The 22,887-nt window shown below is 54.6% G+C and overlaps 2 protein-coding genes across 4 annotated transcripts in view; both read left to right on the top strand.

Annotated features, from left to right (window-relative positions):
- The window catches only part of Pemt (phosphatidylethanolamine N-methyltransferase), a 74,072-nt gene extending 59,649 nt beyond the window's left edge, over positions 1 to 14,423 (top strand). For all 3 annotated transcript variants that reach the window (XM_070026782.1, XM_070026784.1, XM_070026783.1), the window contains exons 4-7: positions 7,414 to 7,559; positions 9,806 to 9,917; positions 13,733 to 13,807; positions 14,135 to 14,423. In XM_070026782.1, coding sequence (XP_069882883.1) covers positions 7,414 to 7,559; positions 9,806 to 9,917; positions 13,733 to 13,807; positions 14,135 to 14,195 — 394 coding nt within the window. In that variant the 3' untranslated portion in view covers positions 14,196 to 14,423. The remainder of the gene's footprint in view (positions 1 to 7,413; positions 7,560 to 9,805; positions 9,918 to 13,732; positions 13,808 to 14,134) is intronic.
- A 5,736-nt stretch (positions 14,424 to 20,159) lies between these two features.
- Positions 20,160 to 22,056, top strand: Rasd1 (ras related dexamethasone induced 1). Its single transcript, XM_070026781.1, has 2 exons — positions 20,160 to 20,676; positions 20,806 to 22,056. The coding sequence occupies exons 1-2, from the start codon at positions 20,391 to 20,393 to the stop codon at positions 21,366 to 21,368; spliced, it is 849 nt and encodes a 282-aa protein (XP_069882882.1). The 5' UTR covers positions 20,160 to 20,390; the 3' UTR covers positions 21,369 to 22,056.
- Positions 22,057 to 22,887: the final 831 nt, after the last annotated feature.

Here is a 22,887-nt window from a genome sequence, read left to right as displayed (position 1 = left end):
CCTGGTTGCTCTGGGCCCTTCTTCTATCTGCTAGGCCTCATTCCAACTGTTCATCCTGCTGGGGCTTCACTTGGTTTTCCCTCCCACAATGCAAGAGAACCCCTTCCCAGCAGAGTCCAGGTACACAGGAGGGCTCCCATGCTCTTCACATAGGCCTTGCTTCCTGGCCTAACCCTGCCCCGGGCTCTGTATATCTTCAGCAGGTATAGCTCCTCAGAAATCACCTCCACACCCCTACACCGCCCACACCTGGGGCCAGCAGCAGTCAGTGCTGGAGCAGTGGGATGCAAGTTAAAAGCAGAGTGCAACAGCCTTCCCTGTGCCTCATGTTACCGGCCCAGCAAACAAGTATTTAATGTATATAAGATATAGAAGAACATGCATGGGGAGTGTGGGCACCAGGGTGATGTGCTACCCACATCTCAGCTGCCCTTTGGGGAATCAGTCTCCAATGAGGCCTGGTATGTGGTGTCTACAGCCTTATGGTTGAACTTAATGAAAGCTGTTCCCCAGATGTGGTGTCTACAGCCTTATGGTTGAACTTAATGAAAGCTGTTCCCCAGAAATGGACAGATTCCTTTCATCCCTAGAGCTCCAAAGCATGGTGCACCCTATTTATTCTTCCCCAGCCCTGCACACACAACACTTGAGCTGTTCCACTTCTTCCATGTTCCATGCAGTTAGAACATATACTCTCCTGCGCTCCTCAGTTGTTCCTAACCTGCGTGCAACCTTGCCGACTTGTGACCTGGGCCCAAGGGCCTCATCTAAAATGGGGAAGGGCCTGCCTCCTTCCTTGGCACACGCACCCCAGGTAAACCTTGATGACTCCCACCTGGGCCTGCTACTGAGCCAGAGATGAGATGGCTTGTGGTAGAACTAGCCTGGATAATTCAGGTGGGATCAGCTGTTGAGCTAGATGTGGTGAGAAATAGAGAGCCATGGAAAGTTGGGGAAGGGAGAGGGAGGTCAGTGACCCAAGTTGGATTTTGGATGTGTACAGGGTTTCCTTGCCTTTCTGAGCTAATCTCACTTACTTGCCCTGTTCAACTGACAGACCCGCTTCTAGAGGGAGGACTTACCGGGGTGGCAAAACAGGGCAAGTAAACAACCCCGAATGTGAGCCCAGAAGCAGCTGTGCAGCTTCAGATAAGCCCTGTGTCTGCTACCCCACAGCTCGGTGCTGGTAGCTGGATAAGGATGTGGTTGTGCTGTAAATCAGCCTTCCTCTTCCAGACGGTGGGCGTTGCTCCCTGAAAACTCAGCTGTGAGAGACAGGAAGCCAGCTGGAACCCAGCAGAGCTGCTCGGCAGCTCCTTCCACACAGCAGTGCACACTGCTTCCCCATGGGGCATTGGCTGGGCGGGCTTAGTACGCTCAGGGCTTTCCAGGCCCAGGGAACCCACGGAAGAGTGTATGGTAGAGGTGAGGTGTGATGTGGACAGGCCTCCATGGTGGGGGCACAGTGAATGATGGGTGCAGTGACCACCACTACCACGGCACACACCTGTGGCACACTCCTATTAAGTCTCAGCTACTCAGGAGGCTGAGGCAAGAGGATCACTGGGATCCCAGGAGTTCAAGGCCATGATGAGCAATATAGTGAGACTCCATCCTAAATCAAAATGAAATAATTTTTTTGCCACATCTTCCAGATGAGTGGGGCCTCCGCTTCTTCCTCTACCTCCTCTTCTTCCTCTTCCTCTTCTTCCTCCTCCAGGCTCCTGCTCGTGGGTACCATGGAGAGCGAGGCCGCAGGCACACCTTCGGTTGACTCAAACAAGAGCGTAGCATAGTCATACCTTGGCTGTTGGGCTCCCAGCAGGAGGATACTCTGCTTATAAGCATCACTAGGTTTTGGGGATCTGTCTGTCCAGCAGTCCATGACTTCCTTCTCTGTGTTGAACTTGTCCCAGGAAACCAAGGAAGACAAAGCAGGCTCATGTCTAGCCACAAGATGTGTGTCTTCCTCCTGCCTTCTACACAGATGCTACAAGTCCCATCTTCTACTAGGACCAGTTCCCTAGTCCCTGCCTGCACTGCCCATTCCTCCCACAGCCCTTGCGCATTGGCGGACAGGCCATCTTCTTCCCTGTGCTACCTAGTGGCTAGTGAGTTGGTTCAGGCACGAGGGTGGGATTGGTAGTTAGAGGAAGGGCTGGCAAGAAAATCCTGTTGGGGCAAGCTCTGCACCCCACAGCACCCTGCACCCTCCTCCTCCTTCAGTCCCCACCTAGAGGTATGTGTTCTCCATGTGTTAGAGTACACATAACAAAAGTTACCATTTTAAGTACACAATGTGAAGTGCTGGGGATCAAACCCAGGGCCTCACACATGCTAGACAAGTGCTCTACCACTGAGCCATACCTCCAGCCTCTTTTCTGGACATTTTAGATGTGTCTGTTCTCACTTATTTTCCCAGAAAGATGCAAGCCGCAAAGGACAGGGACTGTGTGCCCAGCACACAGTCGGGACAGTGGGCATTTGAACCCAGTCAGGGTCACAGCTAGTTCAAGAGACCACTCAGCAACTAGCCTGCCTGCCCAGCTCTATGCCACAGCCCCGGCAGAGGCTGGCAGGTCCGAAGGAGCCACTGCTAGCTGGTCTTTGCTGGTTAGTGGTTTGGAGGCCTGGCAAGAGGAGCTTGTGAAGATGGTTATTGGAGGCAGATGGTGCTAAGACAAGATTCAAGGGGGCAATTAATACAGACCTGTTTGCCCTGGCTGTTGGCCCAGTGTGGGGAGGGAGTCTAATATGTGGTGGTGGGGCATCTGTTTAAACCCGTCCCCTAACCAGCTCCCTTCCTCCTGCCCAACAGGCCTGGCTGGATCTAGTAGTCTGGGCTTGCTGCCCTGTAATGAACCCACAGGACTTCGCCTATGTCACACATAGGAGATAGCTGTCTCTCCCCACCCCCAGCTTTTGCCTGGACAGAGAACTTCTAGAAAACTGGAGAGGGGAAAATGTAGGCACATTAGACATTTCTGGACCCTAGAAAAGGGAGAAGGACAGGGCTTCATCTCAGTCATTGAGGCCAGAGTGGGGCTCAGGGGCCAGGTAGTTCTGCAGCTGTGAGGATAGGAATTGGACGTGCACCCCACCCCCACCCCCAGGAGCTGCCCTCTGGCCTGAAGCCCCAAGAAGCAGAGCAGCCTGGGGTTCCCAGGCCTAGGAGGGTGCAGAAGATGGTGTGCGTGCAAATCTGCAGGCTCTGTGTCCCCTGGAGGCTATGCACTGGTCATGGGGAGCCAGAAGAGAAACCCTTGGCCTGACTCCTGCATGTCATACTCCCCACCTTTTACCTCTTACCTCACTCGTGACATTACACAGACCCTGGACTGTAGGTAGGTTTTGGAAACACTTGGAGGCCTGCCTGGAATTTGAATTGCATGGGAGCCCCAAATTCAAATTTCAGGTAGATTGATGGGAAGGGAACTGCATGGATGAATTGCATGGGTTATTGTTTATTGTTTTGTTTGCTTTTTGGCCAGTCCTGGAGCTTGAACTCAGGGCTTGGACACTGTCCTTGAGCTTCTTTTGCCCAAAGCTAACACTCTACCATTTGAGCCACAGCACCACTTCCAGCTTTTTCTATGTATGTGGTACTAAGGAATCAAACCCAGGGCTTCATGCATGCTAGGCAAGCACTCTATCACTAAGACACATTCCCAGCCTGGGTTATTGTTTTAGTATTTGTCCATTGGAATATGAATTAGAAGCCTGTCATGCATAGTCTTGCCATCTGAGTTGAAGGAGAGAAAGCATAGGCCAGGCAGGCCTGAAGCTGACATCACGCAGACGCACTAGAAAGGCTGAGTTTGGGAAGTGTTTTCTTACAGTCATACACAGGAACAGAGGACAGGCATGTCTCCAAGCTGTGGAAGCTGTGGGGCCACATACGTGTTGCCTGGTGTGAGGTTTCCGGGATTTCAGGAGAGCAGAACACAAGTATCCTCAAGTCACATTGGTGACTGAAAGTTCAATCTAAGTTTTAAAAATAGCCCCTGAGACACATAAACCAACCTCCACCCACTTCCAGCCCAGTGCAGAATATTTCCAAAGGAAATCGCTCCTATTACTTCATCTGCCACTGCGCTCATGGCCACAGAGCTACTCATCCCCTGTTAATTCTGTCTGTGGAATGGACTGTGCTTTCTTGGCTCAATGACGACCTGGAACAGTGGCCGCCTAATTGGGCATCGATTCCAGTAAACCTGCCATGTGTCACCGAGCATGTGTGGCCCTGAGCCCACATTAGGCCACTAGGGAGGAGCTGCTGCTGGAGTAAATAGACTCTGGAGCAGATCTATTGAGCTCTGGCTGGACCCTGACCTTGGAGGGAGATTGAGCTCCTTCAGCTAGTGAGGAAAAAGAGAACTGAGAGGTTCAGCCCTGGGCTGGAGCCACAGGCAGAACTGGGGAGAGAAGCAGGCAGCTAGCAGGCCACTTTTGGGTCTCTTCTGTCCACCTACCGTCTGTCCTTGACAGGAATCTCCTTCCTTTCAAGCAGGGTGGAAATGTGCTGGGCTTTAGTTTCAGCCTTGTAGAAGTAAGAAGCTCCTCTTGTATTGTCTGTCTGCTTTCAAGATGCATGTGGAAGGCTGGATGCTGGTGGTTCATGCCTGTAATCCTGACTACTCAGAAGGCTGAGACCTCTGAGGACAAATCTGTGAGACTCTGATCTACAGTTAACCATAAACAGCTGGAAATGGAAATTGGCTCGAGTGGTATAGTACCAACCCTTAGCTCAAGCCCCAATACCAGCCCAAAAAAAAGGTGTGTGTGGGGGGCAGATGCAGGTGGACCAAGCAACAGAATGAGATGCCTCCATGTGGAATAGCAAACCTAGGCCTAGCAGCTAGGCTGGCTTGGTCCTCTTACCCCCAGGGTAGGAGGAATCAGTTTAGGATCTCCCTCCAACATGGCCCTCTAGCCTCTAGGCCCTGGCCTGCCCCAGCTTTCACCGTGGTTTTGCAGCCTGGCTGACCTGTGCTCTGCTCTCCTTCACGTAGGCAACCCGAGTTCCTTCTAACCCCACCAGGCCCCAGCCTCAAGGCATCCAGCCTTGGCCATTCCTGTTTCTGAAATATTCTTCCTGCCCATTTCCCCTTTCCCCTTGCTAAATTCTTCCTTCAGCTCTCGGCTGAAGCAGCTCTTCCTCCCTTCAGTAACACCCCCCCAATATCACTGGCTAATAGCCAGTGGTCAGTATATTTCCTTTTCCTATAGCACGTGCTTCCTCTTCCAGAGTCTGCTTTGGCTTGCTCCTGTCTACAGTCCCAGAGCTGTGGACTGCTTCATGTGGGCAGCCACTCAGCAGCAATGTTGTACAAGGAGGCAAGGGAGGAGGCACCATCACCTCTCAGAGGAAAAACTGAGGCTGGGGACCCAGGTCTGTTGGAAGCCCATCTCCCTCTTCCTCCAGGAGCTAGCACTTTCCATGTGGTCATTGGGGACTCTAGAAAACTCAAGTCAGGCCTCCTGCCTTTTGTTCAGGCAGATGAAATCCAGAGGCTGGCAGCCCGGGTCACCCAGGCCCTAAGAGCCTCACACACACTTCCCTCCATGGGCTCTGTTACAGTGTAGCCAAGGAGCTGTGTGTGACTTCATTCTCAGCAGGACTCAGCCCTCCACCTGGCTGAGCTTCTCCTTTATCGTTCCTACCCCTTAATATTTGCAAAGGGGACAATGGAGAGGCGCTGAGACCAGGGATCCAAGCTGCATGGACCTCTGCAGCAGGATCTGCGAAGTGGGTTGCACTGCTGGCCAGAGGGCTGGACCTGGTTGTGGCAGCTGTGACCCTGAGCCAATCCCAGCAGGGTGACCCTGAGCCAGGGCAGCAGCAGCAGTGAGGGAAGGCGGTGGTGGGTGGAGAGTCGGGGATGTGGGCAGCCTAACCAGTGGCTGGGTTTGCCCTGACATCATGTGCTGCTGGGGGCAGGTCACCTGCAGGCTTCTGTCAGTGTTTGTTCCCAGGCCTCTGTTCGCTCTTCTGCTCCGACCCATCTGCTGGCCTGTGCTGGGTGCCAAGGAGATGCCTGGGGAGATGAGCCGGAAGGGTAGCTGTAGGGAAGAGGTCCAGGGGGGTGATGCTTATGTAGCTCAAGAATAAAGTAATAGCAACCTGCCCTTCCCAGTGAGTGGGTGCAGGAAGAGGGTAAAGGAGTTCCATCTGGAAGAGCCTAGCCAACAAAGACCGCTGAGATAATGGTGGTGAATGGAGAGGTGAATGGATGGGTGGGTAGAAGAATAGATGGATATGTAAGTGGATAGATGGATGGATAGGTGGATGGACAGAATGGTTGGATGGGTAGATGGATGGGTGAGTAGATGCATGGTTGGGTAGATGGATGTGTAGGTAGATAGGAGGGTAGATGGAAGAGTAGTTAGGTAGGTTAGCTGGGTGGGTAGGTAAGTGGGTAGACAGATGGGTAGGTAGATGGGAGGGTGGGTGGATAGAGAGGTGGATGGGTGGGTGAATGAATGAATGAATGAATGGAAGAATAGGGATGCATAGGCAGGTAGGTAGGTGGGTATGCAGCTGGCTGTCTAAATAGGTAGGTGGGAAGGTGGGTGGCTAGATAGGTAGATGGAAGTAAGGTGGGTGGACAGGTAGGTAGGACCAATGGGGGGTGGCGAGCAGCCATTGCGGGGAGGAGGCTGGTACAGAGTGAGTGTAAGCAGCTGCTCTGTGTGAACAGTATAGCACCAGGGCTGTTCTAAGCGTCACAGTGGGTAGAGTGGGAAAAGCGTGGTTTGCACATGCATGTTGGCCTCACACATCCTGCCCTGTGGTGTACCCCTCGGGTCTACTGAGTGTCATTCCTCTCACCAGTACCCACTCCCTCCTAGTAAGGCTCAGACCCACAGCCAGCCTGTTCACCTGCAGGCCCCCCTCTTCCCCCATACAGGGGATCACCTGGAGAACCCGAACCCCCACACCTGTTCATCTGCCATCAGTCATGGACCCTTGGCTCAATCTTTGAGCAAGACCTTCAATCATTTGGCCCAAAGGAAGCCCAGCAGAGGATTTTAGAGGTTAAGGGGGACATTAAGGGCCTTTGAGGTAACTTAACACTCAGGTCAGCTGTCCTGGTGTGGCCTTGAAGCCACCGGAGCAGCGCGGAGCCCAACCTCAGACCATGCATCTGCTCAGAGATCGGGGTTCCCATAGCTACACGGGCACTCGGTAGGCACAGGTTGCACGTAAGCCAGCCCTTCTGGCTTCTCTTGAAAAAAATCAAACACCCTTGCAGGCTGGGACTGACAACGGAGCAGTGCTCTGCTCAGACCCCACTTGCAGTCTCCTGAGCTGCCTTTGAATGGATGAGCCCTGGGCCAGCTACTCGGAGAAGAGCAGACCCCTGAGCCACGCACTGTGACATGCTGTCTCTCCCTGTCCCCCACCCACAGCTTCACACAGGCAATGTTGAAACAGCCCAAGATGGAGGGCCTGGATAACCCCGCTGCCTACTGCCTGGGCCTTGTGCTCGTGGGTGCAGGTGTCGTGTTTGTGCTGTCCAGCTTCTTCGCACTGGGGTTCACCGGAACCTTCCTAGGTAAAACCCTGGGCGGGAGTCACCTTGGGCAGGTACACTGGAGTTCAAGGCAGAGCAGGGCACAGTAGCTACCACCTGCTGTCTGTGACGTACCCTGAGGAGCTCTGCAGACCCAGCAGCTCCATGGTTAGAACAGCAGTCCGGGTTCTACTGTCTCACCTGGCTCTGAACTCCTGGTTGGGGACAGCTCCTCTTATGGGCCTGTGGGGCAACACTTACTCCATTGCAGAAAGCTTCCAGGCCCTGTTTGCCTGGAGAGGTGAGGGGGTGAGCCACCCAAAGGCCCAGCAACAAGACCCACTGTCCTCACAGCCACCCCTGGGTCTGCCCTAGGAAGCTCCCAGTACCCTTGGCTGCCGAGCTAGGTGGGATCTTGGTTTGCTGTGTCTGGGCCACAGGCAGGGCTGCTGCAAGTCTAAGGCAGGATCCAGGAATGAGAGACAGTGTCTTTTCTCCATTCCTTGCTGCTTGTGCTGTTTTCATCTGGGAAGACCAGATGCCACCTCACTTTACAACAGCAGGAAAAGAGGAGAGGACACCAGCAGGGGAGGAGAGCTAGGGAGGTATGAGAACAGGCATGAAGAGAAGGTGGCAGCTGTAGTCCACTAAGGGAGCCCCACACAATGCCCAGGCTGACTGCATAGCACAGCTGCCTGGCTCTCCCTCTGCCTCTTCCTCAGCCCAGCCTCCCAATGTCCAGGCTCAGGGCTCTGTCGGGGGTACTCAGGAGCCCAGCAAGCCGTGTTTGATTTCAGCTTTCTGGGACTGTGGCTGAAGGGCAGTGCTTTGCCTTCAGGTAAAAACTGACCTGTTAGAGAGGTACAAGCCTGGGAAGTAGGAGATGAGAGCCCTTGGACCTGCCAGGTGCAGGCAGGATGTGGAGCAGACAGAATGCAGCCTGAAGCGCGGCAGACTTGCCCGGAGAGGTGGCAAGGACCCTGGCTGCAGTGACTAGTCGAGGGCCGAAGGTCAGGCTGAGGCCCTGAAGTACATGCAGAGGCTGAGATTTCATTCCCAGCAAACTGGGAGCCCTGGGAGGGCAAGGTAGAGTGGAGACTGCTAGGACAGAGGGCAGAATTAGAGAGGGGCAAGGAGCAACAAGGAGGGACTCCCCAGGATCTGGGATGGGATGGCAGGATGGCAGGACTCCTAGACCAGGGAATGGCAACCACGGCTTTGGGACCACCCTCTCTCCCATAGACATGGCCTAGAAACTCCAGAGTGGCCCAGCAGTCTTGGGATGTAGAGCAGAGCAGTCACTCCCCTGTGAGTCAGAAACCCCGAAGAGGGGTTTCTATGCCACCCGCCGCCCGGCCCCACTGCCCCGCTTCCTGCTTCCTGGGAAGAAAGAGCCTCCCAGCAGTCTCCCAAGTGGCTCCTCAGGCCCCCTGCATCTTTTGTCCCCAACAATGGGCAGCACAGCACCCAACAAGCCCCTCCTGCCGGTGGCTACCCATTGTAGGCTGTCTGCCCTACTTTCTGCCAGGATGGATGAAGTGCCATTGTCCTCCCAGCCTGGCAGGAGACAAAGGAGGGAAGGCTGCGGAGAGGAGGGGTGCAGTAGCGTCCCTTGTTGTGTGGCCCTAGCAGGCCACCTCTTCCTGCTGAGAGCGGCCATCATGGCAAGGCCTTGTTACTCCGGACGGGTGGGTGGCTGACCTGCTGTCTGATGGTCTCTTCCCACAGTGTCAGCTCTGGGCTGCCAGGTGGGAGACAGTAATACTGTGGCTGATCTCCCAGGACTGTGGTGGGCAGGCCTGGAAAAGGGGGGACAGAGCTATCCTTAGCGGCCAGCTTGCCCTAAGGGTGAAACCAAGGCCCCCCTAGGGGTGAGCAGCTGACCGGGGAGGAGGGAGGAGATGGGGCAGGCCTGCTTCTGGAGGCAAAGTTGGGCTGAGGCTCTAAAGGAGGGAGAAGTACCCATGAAGGAAAGGAATTCTGTACAGAGAGCAGGGAAAGGCATCCCAAGAGAGGGAACAGAAGGTGAAAGGGCACAGAGGTGGGAAGAAGTGGGGGGAGGTAGCTGGAGGCTGGAAGCAGGTGGTGGTGTGAGCGGCAGAGCTCAATGCCCCAGCCCCGGGAACTCTCTGACCTACTGTGCCATTGAAAGCCCTTGCAACCTGCTTAGAGCCCACTGGGGGGCCAGGACCCTGTCTCACTCCCATGGGGAGCCTCCCTCAGTTACAGCGTGCCTCTGCGGACAAATGGTCAGGTGACCTGCCCACCCTGCCCTGCTCCATCCACAGGTGACTACTTCGGGATCCTCAAAGAGGCCAGAGTGACCACATTCCCCTTCAACGTCCTGGACAACCCCATGTACTGGGGGAGCACCATCAACTATCTGGGCTGGGCCATCATGTGAGTACCAGGCCTCCTGCCCCACCCTGCTGGCCACCTGGGACCCCAAGTCAAAACTAAGCCTTCCTCCACCTACATCCTTCTTGTAGTCTCTGGTCAGTGAGCGCCTCTACCTACATGCTACACATGTATGTGTACACACACACACACACATACACACACACACACACACACACACACACACACACTGTCTCCTCTACTGCCACCACACCTGGGCCTTCCAAACGCAGTTTGAGACAAACCCTTCCTCCAGGAAGCCCTCCCTGACTGCCTCTACTCCTAGTCCCCTGTGTTGGAATTGGTGATTAGCAGCCCATCTTCACTCTGAGGTCATGAGTCCTTTCTGTATCCCCGATGTGCCCAGTGACAAGCACCCCAGGCTCAGAGTGGCCAGGCCAGGGCTCTCACGAATTAGTGGCACCCTGAGTTGCTTCACACTGGCTGCTTGTGTTGGGGACGGAGTCTCTATCTGAGGACTCATTAAATATGGGCCATTACCCTGCCTCCCACATCCCATCTGTCTCCTGACTCCCAGGCCCTCTGATGCGGCCTGAGCACCCAGACATGGGACCATGGTAGGCCAAACAAGGGATGCCTTGGGGAGCAAAGCTGGCACAAGCCCCAGGATTTTTCCTTCTAGCCCTCTAACACAGCATGGTTCACACTGGGCTTAGGGTCCTCATGTGCCAGCAGGGCCATCATCCCTACCTGGTGTGCTAAGAGATCAGCGAGACAGGGTAAGAAGGGAAAGTTCAGGGTGCACACCTTCCTCTACAGGCCCCACCCCACTCCACCTCCCCACCCCACAGCGGAGGACTGAGCTAGCCTTGACTACTGCTGCCTGGGAGCTGAGAAGGTGGGCACCCTGCTCACTCTGCTGGCATGGGGCATGGCCACGTGCAACTGTGGGAAGGCTGGCACCACAGCCCATTGTCCCCAGGTTCTTCCTCCTCTCTTCTGGGATCTTGGATCAAGGTAGGAAAGGCTTTTAGGACCAGTCACTGTCTTAGTGGGGGGGAGGGGTCTGCTTTAGTGGGGAATCATGAAAGGAAGTAAAGGTCTGTCAGTCCAGCCCCACTGTGACAGATGGAGGAACAGAGCCTGAGGTCTGAACTCACCCCAGCACAGCTGCATGTCTGGAGCAGAGGTGGCCTTGGTCCCCAGTTCCCTGACTCCTAGAGCACAGCTTCTTGGCTTTGTTTGCTTGCTTTTTGCGTGGGTGGACTTTTCAGAAAGAGGAAGTGATCCGTGGGATCAGGTGGGCCCCTGGTGACTAAATGCTCACATGCCAGCCAGCATGGCAGGGTTTGGCATTTTCCTGGGGATCTCCAGTCCCCAGTCAGGTGGCTGATCTGAGCCTGGGGCCTGTCTGCCAATAGGCATGCCACAGGAAGTAGGCTGCCCACCATGGATTGGTCAGGGTGGACCTGTCCCACCAGCGGAACCTCCCTTCAATGTCTCTCACAGCCCCATGTATTCTCAGGAACCCTGTGTGGCTAAGACTATGGCTGAAGGACAGGCTTCTCACAGAACCCTTGCCAGGGGCCAAATTCCTCTCCCACCAGGAGGGATAGGGGTCAGTCACAGGTTCAACTTGGCCACACACACACACACACACACACACACACACACACACACATCCTAACAGACTAGGACATAGGTTTTGAATAGGACACACACACACACACACACACACACACACACACACACACACACACACACACACACACACACACACACACACACACACACACACACACACACACACACACACACGAAGAAATCCTCTACAGGTGTAGGGACAATGAGGACAGAGTCCTGATTTACAGCCTGCTGAACTCCTCTTGGGGCTTGTTTTTCTGTGGAGACCTACAGCTGAAACCAGCAAACTCAATGCAGGGCCTACCCCCTCATGGAAGTTGCTAGGGTCAGATCCATCCCTGCGCATTGTGTCTCTCAAGTACCTTTGCTTCCTCTCAAGTCTGGAGGACTCTGCCACAGTGCTCTAAGCCAGACACTGTTGGTTCAGGCCGGTCATCCTCGCTTTGTGGGAGGCTGAGAATGAGAGGATCAAGTTTCTAGGCTGACCCGGAAGAAGCTGGGTGTGGTGGCAGTGCTTGTCAGCCCAGCTCCTATGGGAAGTCTAAAACAGGCAGATCATGGTCCACACACACGTCCTGTCTCACAATAAGCACGAAAGAGGGCTGGAGGTATGACTATAGTCATGAATGTGAATCAGCTCAAGCAAACATGAGTCCGTGAGTTCGAATACAAGAACTGCCACCAAAAAGGAAAAAACAAAACATCACAGCCCTTCAGGGTCACAGCAGGTCCCCTCCTGTGAGGGGCCAGCCTGTCTTCTCCCTACTCCTTGCGATGTGTGACTGACTCACGCAGGCTTCTTGTCTACTCCGGAAAGGTCTTTGGTTACATCCCCGCTTTGGTTACACTGCCACATCTCCATGTGCCAGTGGAGCTGGCTCAGGGGCCATGGTAAATTGCGATGGCAGCTGGGCTATCAGGAAGGTGAGTTTCTTGTTCTGTGTTGTGGAGAGGAGGGGTCTTGAGCCCCTTATTGCCCACAGAGAGGATACAACTGGACACCAGGCCTGCGTCTACAGCCTAGACTCGCCTTTGCTGTCTTTGGGCCTACTCTGCCTCTGCCAGATAACAGACTAGACAGTGTGAGGTCCAGAAAGCTGTTAGGTAGTGGGCAGGGAAGAATCTCCACAGGGCACACATGTCCTCTTGCCCTCTGTCCTAGGACAGGGCAAGGATAGCAGAGTCCCTTGTGGCTCAGAGGCCTGGCTCCAGCCATGGCCCCGGGGCTCTGGCTCTTCCTGCTGATGTGGACGTGGTTGTCCAGCCCCTGCAGGAGCATAGATACAGAGGTAACCATAGAAATAGATTGGGGGCCAGCTTGACAGCGGCTATTTCTGGAAGCCTGAAGCACACGCGCAGGCTCCTCAGTGCCGTCACTAACAAGCTGCCTGTATTTGTCTGCACAGCAAGGTCAGAGACTGGTCACCAGCAGAGAGCTATGACAGATGCTCTGCCCAGCTCTGAGCCCACTGCACACACCGCCTGGGCTTCTTGTCTTCTAAGTTAGGGCTACTCAGGTTCCTGGAGCCCATACTGGGTAGGCCAGGCTTGGCAGGTAGGCCAGGCACGAAGCCCTCACCAGGACTGGGGAAGGGAGAGATCAGGATGGTGGCCCTGGGGCTGCACCCATGGACAAGGACCAGGGATCAGGTGGCAGAGCTGCTCACAGGACGTATATTCACAAGACCCCTTTCCAGGAAAGCACTCCTAGCTACTCAAGAGGGTGAGATCTACTGATTGTGGTTCAAAGCCAGCCCAGCAGGAAAGTCCATGAGATTCTTACCTTCAGTTAATCACCAACAATCTGGAAATGGAGCTGTGGCTCAAGTGGTACCAACCGTCTGCAAAAAAGCTAAGGGACAGTGCTCTGGCTGAGTTCAAGCCCTAATAGAGACACAGAAAAAGAAGCAAAGCAAAGCACATGGACACATGGTGTCTGGTGGGCAGAGAAGCATCTCCTGCTGCTTAGCTGCCTCCCGTGCACAGAATAGCTGGATGGCAGGACTGTCCTGAGACCCTGAGCTCCAGCTGGAGCTCAGGACAAGGAGTCAGGGTCTCTGCTGAATCCAGTGCTCATGAGATCAGGATCCTAATGATGAGACCCTCACTACGAAGCCAAGCTCAGTCTCTGCTTATCCCAACAGGGGCTGCACTGTCAGCCACTGCAGTAGCAGGAGAGGGCTAGGCTCCCTGACCACTGTCTGTCTCTGCAGGCACGCCAGTCCTACGGGCCTGCTGCTGACGGCGCTGGTAGCCCTGGTCTACGTGGTGGCCGTCCTGTATGAAGAGTGAGTAGGGGCTGTGACAGGGTGAAGGGCGTGGGCATGGCAGCGGAGCTGAGCCAGCCTCTCCTTTGGAAGCTCAGCCAAGGTGCCCCGCACACCTGGCAGCTGTGGGACTGGGTCGGAGGGACAGTGGCAGACAGTGGCTCTGTCCTCTCCAGGCCCCCAGTCCTGTTTTCGGAAGGCTTCAGGCCGTTCTGGGGATGGTGGGGCAGCGAGTGCCCTCTCTTCTGTGGGAGAGGTCATTTGTGTTTTAGTGGCACAGGACCCGGGACGGGCTCGAGCACGTGAGGTGCTGTCACCTAGTTAACAAGGCCTTCTCCAACCCCACAGGCCCTTCACTGCAGAGATCTACCGGCAGAAAGCAGCCATCAGGTCACACAAAAGGAGCTGACTGGGCGGCCGTGGACCCATCCAGGGCCCTCATGGCCTCTCAGCCCGTGCCAGGCTCCCAGCTCTGCTCAGGGAGAGCGTTGTTCCCTGCTCCTGGAACATGCCTGGCACAGGCCACTCCAGTGCCTTGGAAACCACTGCCTTGGGGGCCCCAGGCTGCTGTGTGGCCATCTCGCCCCCCTGTCCTCAGTGTGCCCCATTTACCAATAAAGGCCCCCCGACCCCAGCACCCTTTCTGGGCTCTGTCCATCCTTGTCCATGGGGCTTCAGGAGGGCAGGGCAGGGGAAAGGGAGACCAGCTGGCCTCAGTTCTAGCTCCCATTAGAACCTCTCAGAGCTGAGTGGTGGCACTACCTTCAAAGAAAAGGGACTCGAAAGGCCTCAACAACTGGCCAGGCCCACAGCCCCTTACCCAGGTAGCAAGCAACCAACTTATAAAGAGGAAAAAAAGTTAATTGGTTGATAGTTTCAGAGGTTCCTGGTGGAAGTGGATAGTTGGCCTCACCTTATGGCCAGGAAGGAATGAGAAAATCTGGAAGGGATCAGGGTCATACAATGACCTTCAAAAACACACACCAAAGCCGGGCACCAGTGCCTCACACCTGTAATCCTAGCTACTCAGGAGGCTGAGATCTGAGAATTTCAGTTCAAAGCCAACCAGGGCAGGAAAGTTCCCTTGAGATTCTTACCTTCAATTAACCACCAGAAAAACAGAAGTGGCACCATGGCTCAGTGGTAGAGCGCTAGCCTTGAGCTGAAGAGCTCAGGGACAGTGCCCAGGCCCAGAGTTCAAGCCCCACAACTGATCCAAAAAACATGTGCGTGCACACACACACACACACACAGAAATAACCTAAAGACCTCTCACGAGGCCCTACCTTTTCAAGGTTCTACCAACTTCCCAAAACACCATCCTAGGGACCAAATAAAACATGAGCCTCTGGGGGACATTTGACTTCCTAACTAGAGCAGGTGATAAAATCTGCCGTGGTCCTTGCTAACTGAAGACTCAGCAGAATATCAAGGTGATGCAAGGAGTCAGATGGAGAGTTGAACATTGTGCCTCATGTCTCTACTGCTCTTATAACAAGTCATGGTCCCATTAGACTACTCTCCCCCTTAGGACCTCATTCAACCTTTATCATTTCCCAAAGGCCCCATCTCCAAACTCCATAGTTGACTAAGTTTCCAGCCTTTAATACCTCCCAGTGGGGATTGCACTGCAGCATGCCTGAATTTCACGTTTAAGCCACCCCGCTGTCTCCTTCCTTTTCAGTACTGAACAGTGTTCTACTGGGTAGGTAGACCAAATCTCTGCACATATTCATTCATTCATCCATTAGCCAGTAGCCACTTGGGTTGTTTTCACCACTGGGTTGTTGTAAAGTATATACTAGGTTCTGATTTCTTTTGCACCTATACTTAGGAGTGGAATTGTCTGGCTGTATTTGACATATTGAATGCCCTGTAGACTTTTTTTCCCATGATGTCTACATCATTTTGCTAGCAGAGTCTAGGTGACCTGGCCCAGGTGGCAGGCAAATGACTAAGCACATCTGCTCTAGGATCAGGTCTGTCCTCATACCTACTTCCTGTCCCTTTAACACACACACACACACACACACACACACACACACACACACACACACACACACAGAGTCAGGGTTAGTGTGTAAAGAAGAGGGTGGTAGCTCCCAGTATATCCAGGAGGGCTTCCTGTGGAGATCCTTACCACACTGCCCCCAACAGTGGCTTCTAGAGTCTTCTGGCCAAGCCACCTGTAGAGCCCTGGGACAGAGTTTTCCTTCTCTTAGCTGCAGCCTTCCCTCTCAAACTGTGAACCCTCTGAGGTCAGCTTACTTATGGTCTCGTTGGGAGACTGTACCCAGCTCTGGGAGCCTTGGCACCCCCATCTGTAAAATGGCCATCTGAGTCTCCTGCCTGCCCTGTGCATAAAGCAGGTGCTTGGGCAGGGCTTCCCCTGCTGCCCAGGGGGCTCCTTAAGGTTTCTCAAATCTAGAATCTACTTCAGGGCCTGATGGCCTCCGGAGGCATCTGGCCTTCTTGACAGTGTTCTAGTTTCTCTCTGCTTGCGTGCTGCTAGGCAATGGGAGCTCCCTCCCTCCACTAGCCTCTCCCATGGCCAGAACAGGGCTGTACAGCTCAGGGCACTGTGACCCAGGCAGACCTCACAGGTGCTTCCAAACTATCCTCAGCTTGATGGAGGAGCCTAAAGAGGCTACATGAAACTGACCCCTCTGTATAGCCCCTCTTCTCAGCAAGTGGCCATGGACTGGATCCTGGTGAACAGCACATAGTACCTGAGCCCATGGGTGCACCTGTCATTAGAGGTGGACTCTGGCTGAGCATGGCATCAGGTAAGTCCCTGATGGACCTCTCAAACCCAGCTGTCAAGAACATTCTAAATGTTTTTTGCCCTAAAGCCAGGCTGTAGCGCTGACACAACTGCATATGGGCCTGCTGTCCACGCCTCCTACCTCCATCATTTGGTCAGATGTTCACAGTTCTTCCATTCTGACCAGGAAAACTGGTGCGCTACAAGTAAATTACATTTACAGACAGGATCCTAGCTTCCAAATGTAGCTCATGGCCTCATTCTACAAACATGAGGGAAACAGTTATTAGTTGTGTAACGACATGAGCCGTCATGAGTCTGGACAATGTAAAAGCATCACTGTAGCCCATGAGACATGAGAAGTAGGGTGGCCGCTCCCCAGTGTGGGGCCAGAGTGTGTATGGGGACAGACAGGCCGGTTATTCCCACCTCCAGTACTCTGATGAGTCAAGCTGGGATAAAGTCAGAGGTAGACCCTGGAAGAAGGAAAAGCAGACAAATCAACAGCCGGAGCTGGGGGAGGGTGGATGGTAAACTTTCTTTGTCTTGATGGGAGGCTGGTAAGGGGGAGAGGGGACAGATCAAGTGTCCTGGGGTCAGAATGAGAGAGGCTCTCTCATTCTTCCTGAAAAAAATTAATTTTCATAAACACAAACATGTATTACATTTGTGATTAAAAAAAGAAATAGTCCTTAAAAAGAAAAGGAGGTCCAGGTGCCAATGGCTCACACCTGTAATCCTAACTACTCAGGAGGCTGAGATCTGAGGATCACAGTTCAAAGCTAGCCTGGGAAAGTCCATGAGAATCTGATAGCCAATTAAGTACAGAAAAAGCTGGAAGAGGAGCTGTGGCTCAAGTGGTAGGACATTTTGAGTGAAAAAGCTCAGAGACAGCACCTGGGCCCTGAATTTAAGCACAAATAGAAAAGAAGAGGGCCAAAACAGGTGTTTAAACTTAATAAAAACATTGTCCCACCTGCTTTGTGGGATGAGGTGTCAGAGCCAAAACATGGGGTAGCACGTGTCTGAAGGCATTTGGAATGGGAATTACATGACAGGCTGAATGAACTGGGTTGCTAAGAGGATGAGGTCTTCAATATTCAAGAAGCACTGTGCAGTGAGCGAGTTACTCAAAGGTACCAGGAAACACCATGGCCACCCTGTACCTGGCCAGCTGGTCACTGTCTGGCTGAAATGACTGAGGTTTGATGTCAGGAGAGAGGCTCTGCTACCCTGGATTGCCAGAGCAGTTCTGGGCCTGATCCTTGACCTTCCGCTGCCATGCTTGCACCTCTAGTCTTATCAAAAGGACTCTCGTAGGATTGGAGACTTAGAGGAGTGGTCTCATGTGTCCATCTTCCCTCCAGCCCATTGAAAGGTGGCTTTCAGAATTCACCCTAAGCCCAGAGATCCAGCTGTCTCCAGGGTGCTTTGTGGGAGGCAGAGGAAATAGTCCTCAGTCTAGCCACTGACCAACCCCTTTCCACAGTGAAGACCCTGTGCCACGCATAGATCAAGGCAGACCCTCACCCCAGATGCAGGAAGGAGACAAAGGGGAGGGGGCAAGGAGCAAAGATGGTGAGAAGACCTGAACTCTGGGCCTGGGCACTGTCCCTGAGCTCTTCAGCTCAAGGCTAGTGCTCTACTATTTGAGCCACAGTGCCACTTCTGTTTCTCTGGTGGTTAATTGGAGATAAGAGACTCATGGCCTTTCTTGCCCAGGCTGGCTTTGAACTGCAGCCCTCAAATATCAGCCTCCTAAGTAGCTAGGATTACAGGCATGAGCCACCAGTGCTGAAGATAACTTCTGCATAAATTATACCAGAGCTGAGTCTGGACCTGGACAGATCTTAGATCCAGCTGATGCGGCCTTGGGTGTCCACTCTGTGACACATATGTTTAAAATGTCTGCCAGCAAAAGCAAGGCTGGCAGAGAAGTAGAAAGAAGCCAGATGCTCTGAGGAGTAGAACCCAGCTTGAGAGAGGGGCTGGACATCCCACAGTGGCCTCTATACCTGGTACCAGTGTGTGTGGGGGAGTACAGGGGCACAGCCACAGGCAGAGCAGAACTGGAGGTTAAGGGCTCAAGCCCCACATCTAGTTCCTAATTGTGGGACCCTTGCAGGTCACTGCTCTGTGCCTCCGTTCCTCTGTAGAACATAGTACCACCTCCTTGCCATCAATCAGATTGCCTCAAGAGTCTTACCTAGAATGGACTTCGAATAGGGCCTTATAGAAGGTCATGAATTCAAGGAGAAAGATTAAACATGAAAAAAAGAAAAGGACCAGGGGTTCAGCTGGACAAGTGGAGCTGGCGCCCCTTGCCCTGCCCATGAGGTACCAGGACTGTGTGGATGGGGGAGTAAACTTAGCAAATGGCTCCCTATGTTGCTCCTAAATCAAAAGAGACCAAAGTAAGGTGTGAGGCTCTGCCACCGCTGGCAGCAAGGACTCCCTTGCTAGTTGGGGTGCAGTGAATTAACCACCGACAGCCTATTTCTGTGCCTTTTGCCCCATTGTGGCTGGCTCCTAGTTACTGATCAACTTTCCCCCAGCCTCCTTCTCCTTCTCCTCCTCCCAACCCTCACAGGTCATTTACTACGCATGGTTATTGTTTTGATCAGGCCTTGTCATCCTAAGTGGTTTGTACAATCACAGGACCATAATCACTATCTTCCTGCAGGGAAACTGTGGCCCGGAGAAGGCACGAGTGCTCCCAGTCCTCCTCTGAGGCTTCCAGCCCTATCTTCCTCAATAATGAAATGAAAACTTCACCCACGGGACACTAAAGGTCCAAAATGCTATGGGATGGGGGCGGCAGGGACGCCGGCCTCCGTCCTTAAACCAGAGCACAACTCTAGGCTTTCTTGAGGACAAGGGCTCTCCCTTCCCCCGGGGCCACGGAACATCTCTGGTTGCGAGTAAGGATTAGGCCGAGGTCTGCAGTGGAGTGCGGGAGGGGGTGCCGGCTTCTGCGGGGCCTCAGCTGGGCTCCTCTTGGACCCCAACTTATACTGCCCCCTGCCCCTCCAGTTCCAGCCCAGCGACCCGCCCGCTGGTTTCTCTGCCGCCCTCTAGCGGCCTGAGCGGGCAGCACGGACCTCGGCGCAGGAAGCCCGCAGACATCATGGGCCGAAGGACCACCGACCGACCACCAGCCGGGCCTGGGGCACCGAAGGGAGGTTGACACTGGGGGGCTGAAAGAGGTAGTTACGCGCAGGCACCCAGCGAACGCCGCTCCTATTACTGGATTACGATCTTACTTTCTGCGGGAAACTGAGGCACAAGAGTGTAGGGGACGCGGGCGTGTGGCGAGGGCCGGGAGTCCTGGCCCGAAGCTAGAGGGTCAGTAGCATAACAAGGACCAGGCCAACCGCTCCTCCTCACCCCTCCCCGGGTCCCTGTCCAACATCACCACGGGCTCAAGTTTCCTTCCCGCCGCAGCGGCGGGCTGAGGTCGCGGCGGGCCGGGGCGCAGGGAGGGCGCCCGCGGGGCGTGACGCACTGAGGCTGGGAGGGCGCGGCGCGGCGCGGGGCGGAGCCCGCGGGGAGGGCCCGGGCGGGCGGGGCGGGGCGGCCACGCCGGCAGCATATAAGCGGTGGTTGGACGCCGGGAGTCAGAGCGAGCTAGCTAAGCCCGAAAACTTGGAGACACCCGCCCTAAGCTTGAGCTCGAGCCCCGAACCCCCAGCCCCAGCGCCAGCCGGAGCCCAACCGGAGCTCACTCAGCCGGGCCTGAGCAGAACCCTCCGGCCGCTCGCCGACCCCGCCGCTCCCGCGCGCCGGGCCGCCCTCTGCGCTTCTCTCGGCCCGCCTCCGCCCCTGTGGCCCCTCTGCCCAATGAAACTGGCCGCGATGATCAAGAAGATGTGTCCGAGCGACTCCGAACTGAGTATCCCGGCTAAGAACTGCTACCGCATGGTCATCCTCGGCTCGTCCAAGGTGGGCAAGACGGCCATCGTGTCGCGCTTCCTCACGGGCCGCTTCGAGGACACCTACACGCCCACCATCGAGGACTTCCACCGCAAGTTCTACTCCATCCGCGGCGAGGTCTACCAGCTGGACATCCTGGACACGTCCGGCAACCACCCGTTCCCCGCCATGCGGCGTCTGTCCATCCTCACAGGTGAGAGAAGTCGGAGGACTTTGGCGGGCCGGGGGGAAGGGGTGAGGGGAAGGAGAGAGAAGGTTGGTGTGTTCCCCACCCCTGGGCAGCGCGCTCACTATCTTCCCCTGCCCTCTTGTCCCTCTGTAGGAGACGTTTTCATCCTGGTGTTCAGCCTGGATAACCGCGACTCCTTCGAGGAGGTGCAGAGACTCAAACAGCAGATCCTGGACACCAAGTCGTGCCTCAAGAACAAAACCAAAGAGAACGTGGACGTGCCGCTGGTCATCTGCGGGAACAAAGGGGACCGGGACTTCTACCGCGAGGTGGAGCAGCGCGAGATCGAGCAGCTGGTGGGCGACGACCCCCAGCGCTGCGCCTACTTCGAGATCTCGGCGAAGAAGAACAGCAGCCTGGACCAGATGTTCCGCGCGCTCTTCGCCATGGCTAAGCTGCCGAGCGAGATGAGCCCGGACCTGCACCGCAAGGTGTCGGTGCAGTACTGCGACGTGCTGCACAAGAAAGCCCTGCGGAACAAGAAGCTGCTGCGGGCGGGCAGCGGCGGCGGCGGCGGCGGCGACACCGGAGACGCCTTCGGCATCGTGGCCCCCTTCGCGCGCAGACCCAGCGTGCACAGCGACCTCATGTACATCCGCGAGAAGGCCAGCGGCGGCGGCCAGACCAAAGACAAGGAGCGCTGCGTCATCAGCTAGGAGCCCCCTGCTGCACCCCACGACACGATCCAAGGAGGACCTTTTTTGTTTAAAAGTCAAATCCGACGCCCCGGTCAGCCCCGTGCATTCCGGGCCCCCCGCTAGCGCAAGCCGACTGGCGTCTTCCTCCCCTGCCACCCGGGTCCCGAGCGCTGGGGAGGCGCCGCCGAACCGAGAAGGGACGGTCATCTGTTGTGGAAGGAAACGAGTACTAGCTGAGACTGGGACTTCTCCACCTTTGAGCCTCTCCATTAGTGTCCACACCCCGGCGACGTTGTGGGGGCCCCGGGAGCCCCACAGAGAGGGACATTGACTTTTCTCTTCCCCTCAGAGACCTGAGCATGAGTGGGGAGGGAGGGGTGTGGAGTTCATCAGCCATGTATGAGGCTTCAAGTAGCGGCCCTGTGCCCACCTGAGGGTCAGGACCTACGGGCATTAGCATGTGTGTGATGGGCGTTGTCAGGACAAGCTGGCAGCCGCCTCTGCCCTCCGGACACTGGCCGGGTGTGGGTCCAATCATAACGAAGTGAATTGTTTACATGTGTGTGGAGTCGCACAAAGGAAAAACAAAACTTGCACTTTACTAGTAGTTCTGGTGTCACATGGACACGAACAAAATCTCCAGGTGTTTCTACTGTGTGAGGTCTTTAACGTTATTGTTTTTTTATTATAAAATAAAATAATTTAAAATGGAAAACTTGGCTTTGTCTTGCTTTTAGAAATGGCTGGCACAGTTTTGGGTAGGGGAAAGGGATGCGGGCAAGAGATGGACAAGGGAGTCCAATGAAGGTACACTGTACGCATATAAGGGCTTGTTAAAATGAAACCCAGAGTACAACCAAGTGGTGCTAATTTTAAAACGTGGGAGAGGCTGGGAAGGTGGCTCAGTGGTAGAGCACTTGCTTTGCATGCCTGAGGCCCTGGGTTCGATTCCTCAGCACCACATAATCAGAAAAAAAAAAAAAGCCAAAGTGGCGCTGTGGCTCAAGTGGTAGAATGCTAGCCTTGGGCTGAAGAGCTGAGGGACAGCGCCCAGGCCCAGAGTTCAAGCCTCACGACCCGACCCAAAAACAAAAAAAAAAATAAAATGTGGGAGAGCCTGGGCACTGGTGGCTCACACCTACAATCCTAGCTACTCAGGAGGCTGAAATCTGAGGATTGAAGCCAGCTTCGGTAGGAAAAAGTCCGTGAGACTTTTAGTTCCACTTAGCCACCAGAAAACTGGAAGTGGAGCTGTGGCTCAAGTAGTAGGGTCTGCATCTAGAAGAACTAGAAAAGAACTAGAAAGAAAAAGAACTGGAAAGTAACACTACCATCCCCTTTTTGGAAATCACTTGAGGATGCATGAGAGAAACAGCTCTAAGCAGACCCAGATGATCAGGCTTCTAGAAGACCATGCATGCAAGACTTCAAGGACTTCCCTGGAGATCCTTCCAGGAATCCACCTGCCTAGTCTTTTGGCCTATCAAGAGCCTCATTTTCTAGAAGGATGTTTGTATTTCCTCTTTTCAGAGCCAAT

Source organism: Dipodomys merriami, unplaced genomic scaffold (assembly GCF_024711535.1).
Source record: "Dipodomys merriami isolate MVZ:Mamm:240054 unplaced genomic scaffold, mDipMer1.0.p SCAF_19, whole genome shotgun sequence".
In the NCBI taxonomy this organism is placed as follows: Eukaryota; Metazoa; Chordata; class Mammalia; order Rodentia; family Heteromyidae; genus Dipodomys; species Dipodomys merriami.
This window is presented reverse-complemented; position numbering and strand designations above follow the sequence as displayed.